Raw genomic sequence first — 3,132 nt, 5'->3', positions numbered from 1 at the left:
ACCCCCTGGATCCCATTTCACCACTAAACCTACCCATCGCTACGCGCTGTATCTCATTTCACCACTAATCCTAACAATCTCTACCCCCTGAATCAAATGGTTCCAATTACTCTTATACATTTAAATGTTACAAAATGTAATTATATATGTCCTGTTACAAATTTATACTTACACAAACCATTCGTAGGAGTTTTACTTGTGTTTAGCTACAGAAATGTCACAGCTGTAGATCCTATGTACCAATAGCCGCATTTCCACTGTCGGGCCAGTGCGAGCCAGGGCTTAAAGCGGGCCGGGCGGGGCTCATAGCCCTGGGCCAGTAGCACCGAGGCCAGAATAGCACAGGGTTTCCACAGTGGAGCTTGAAGCACCGCCGCACGTCACTAAAACACGCCCTTTACACACCTCTCAGAACAACGTCATGCAACCTCAAAATTTCACCATCAAAGAGAAGTTATCAGAAAACTAAGAAATAAGTCATGTGCAATCACAAAACGAACATGATAAAAGCGGGCCGTTTGTTTGCATGCTTTGTTATATATTCAAATTCAAAAGCATCGACGTTTTAACTATAGAATAAGTGATACATTGATCATATTGGTTTAATTTATCAGGACTCAAAATTAATCATACATAAATACACTTATTTCTATTTTATTTATTTATTTTTAACGCTCATGAAAATAACCTGCTTATTCAGTCAAGTCTGTTTCTGTTTATTAGCCACAGTAGCCGTCATATTTAGAATGAATGATAATATCTCTATTTTTATAAAAGCTCCCGAACAAAAAACATTATTGGCTATATTCTTTTATGATAGGCAACGTGAGATAAACTCTCGAGACGAGGCTTGAGACAGATAATATAAGTTACTTAATAAATACACGATTGTAATATAGAATAAGAAGCTGACGTCTGATTATGGTAACATGTTTAGCGTGCATAGTCTTTTACATCGCTTATAAATATTTCTGCCCTGTATGGTGATTCTATAATCCACATTGGATCAAGTTATTTCAAACACTCACTGACTGAAGGAGAGTTTTGAGCTCGACTTATTTAATTAGTGAAATGGAGGAGGAGCATCATGACAAACCTGGAGAAAACCCTTTGAGTCGCTCAAAGAATAATAAAACCATTTTAAAGAAAAGAAAAGCCAATAAATCTTTAACCTGCACTCAGTGTAGAAAGAGTCTCTCAACCAAACAAAGTCTCGAGCGTCACATTAGAGTTCATACCGGAGAGAAACCATTTACGTGTGATCAGTGCGGAAAGAGTTTCACATCCAAATTATATCTTGAATGTCACTGGAGAGTTCACACCGGAGAAAAGCCGTTCACATGTGATCAGTGCGGGAAGAGTTTCCTACACAAACAAAGTTTTAAGCGTCACATGGAAAGTCACACTGGAAAGAAGCTGTTCACGTGTGATCAGTGCGGATATGAATTCACAGAAAAAGCCAACCTTAAGAAACACATGATAATCCACACTAGAGAAAAGCCGTTCACCTGTGATCAGTGCGGGAAGTGTTTCTCATACAAAACTGCTCTCGTGTCTCACATGATCGTTCACACCGATGAGAAGCCGTTCACCTGTGATCAGTGCGGGAAGAGATTTAAAACAAAAAACAGCCTCGAGCTTCACAGGAGAGTTCACACTGGAGAAAAGCCGTTCACGTGTGATCAGTGCGGGAAGAGTTTCAGACAACAAGGAAACCTTAATGGACACATGAGAGTTCACACCGGAGAGAAGCCATTCCCATGTGATCAGTGCGGGAAGAGTTTCTCACACAAAACAAGTCTTGAGTGTCACTTAAGGGTTCACACCGGAGAGAAGCCGTTCACATGTACTCAATGTGGAAATAAATTCACTGGAAGTGGAGCCCTTAAAAAACACATGACAATCCACACTGGAGAAAAACCGTTCTCATGTGATCAGTGCGGGAAGAGTTTCTCAAACAAACAATGTCTTAAGCTTCACATGAGATTTCACACTGGAGAGAAGCCGTTCACGTGTAATCAGTGCGGGAAGAGCTTTACACAATCAACAAACCTTCGAGTACACATGAGAATTCACACAGGAGAGAAGCCGTACTCATGTGTTATATGTGAAAAGAGATTCACACACACAAATACTCTCGAGTTACACATGAGGATCCACTCCGGAGTGAAGCCGTTTATGTGCGATCAGTGTGAAAAGAGATTCTCAAACAAAAATAGTCTTGAGGTTCACATGAGAGTTCACTCTGGAGAGAAGCCGTTCACGTGTGTTCAGTGCGGGAAGAGCTTCAGACAAAAACCACACCTTAAAGCACACATGCAGATCCACACCGGAGAGAAGCCGTTCACTTGTGATCAGTGCGGGAAGAGTTTTAGAAGCAGACCTCATCTTCATGTTCACACGAGTACCCACAACGGAGAGAAGAAACACAAGTGTGATCAGTGCGGCCAAACATTTCTTAGGTCATCAAGCCTGAAGTCACACCTGACAGTTCATACCAAGGAGAAACCACATTCCTGTTCTGTATGTGGAAAGAGTTTTTCTCAGCTACAGAGTTTACATTTACATGAGAAAATACACACTGGTGTGAGAGAGCACATGTGCTTTGAGTGTGACAAGACTTTTACTACAGCGAGACAATTAAAACTGCACCAGAGAGTTCACACTGGAGAGAAACCTCACAAGTGTTCACACTGTGACAAGAGATTCATTTAGTTAGGAAATCTGAAAAGACATGAGAAGACCCACAGCAGAGAGAAACCGCATACCACGTGTGATCAGTGCGGAAAGACTTTCTCTTTTAAAAGTAATCTGAAGCGACACATGAAGATCCATACAGTGAAGTAACCACATCACTGCTGTCTATCAAACTATGTATCATTAACTCTTTCCATGCCAAACCAGAATTTTCCGTGTTTCCTTGTTCTTGCAGTTACATGATCAGAGCACTATTGCGCTATTGCATCCTGAATGAGTTTAGTATAACTTGATCAAAAACACAGACAAGGAAGATGCAGAAACGAGTGATCTAGTAGTAAGCATATTCATATGAAAAATACTGTGTTCATCAATAATAAATAGCATTTAAATGAAATCTGCCTAATGTTACCATGTGAAATTTGGGTCCTGGAA

The 3,132-nt window shown here is 40.6% G+C and overlaps 1 protein-coding gene across 1 annotated transcript; it reads left to right on the top strand.

Annotated features, from left to right (window-relative positions):
- The first annotated feature begins 1,072 nt into the window (after positions 1–1,072).
- LOC113070317 (gastrula zinc finger protein XlCGF57.1-like) lies at positions 1,073–2,825 on the top strand. Its single transcript, XM_026243564.1, has one exon. It carries the CDS (start codon positions 1,393–1,395, stop codon positions 2,713–2,715), a length of 1,323 nt encoding a protein of 440 aa, XP_026099349.1. The 5' UTR covers positions 1,073–1,392; the 3' UTR covers positions 2,716–2,825.
- The last annotated feature ends 307 nt before the right edge of the window (positions 2,826–3,132 follow it).

Source organism: Carassius auratus, unplaced genomic scaffold (genome assembly GCF_003368295.1).
Source record: "Carassius auratus strain Wakin unplaced genomic scaffold, ASM336829v1 scaf_tig00003761, whole genome shotgun sequence".
Classification (NCBI taxonomy): domain Eukaryota; kingdom Metazoa; phylum Chordata; class Actinopteri; order Cypriniformes; family Cyprinidae; genus Carassius; species Carassius auratus.
The sequence above is the reverse complement of the archived record's forward strand: the minus strand, read 5'-3'. Positions and strand labels throughout refer to the sequence as shown.

Coding starts and splice junctions, on each gene's coding strand:
- LOC113070317 (XM_026243564.1), top strand. CDS start 1,393: ATGGAAAGTCACACTGGAAAGAAGCTGTTCACGTGTGATCAGTGCGGA.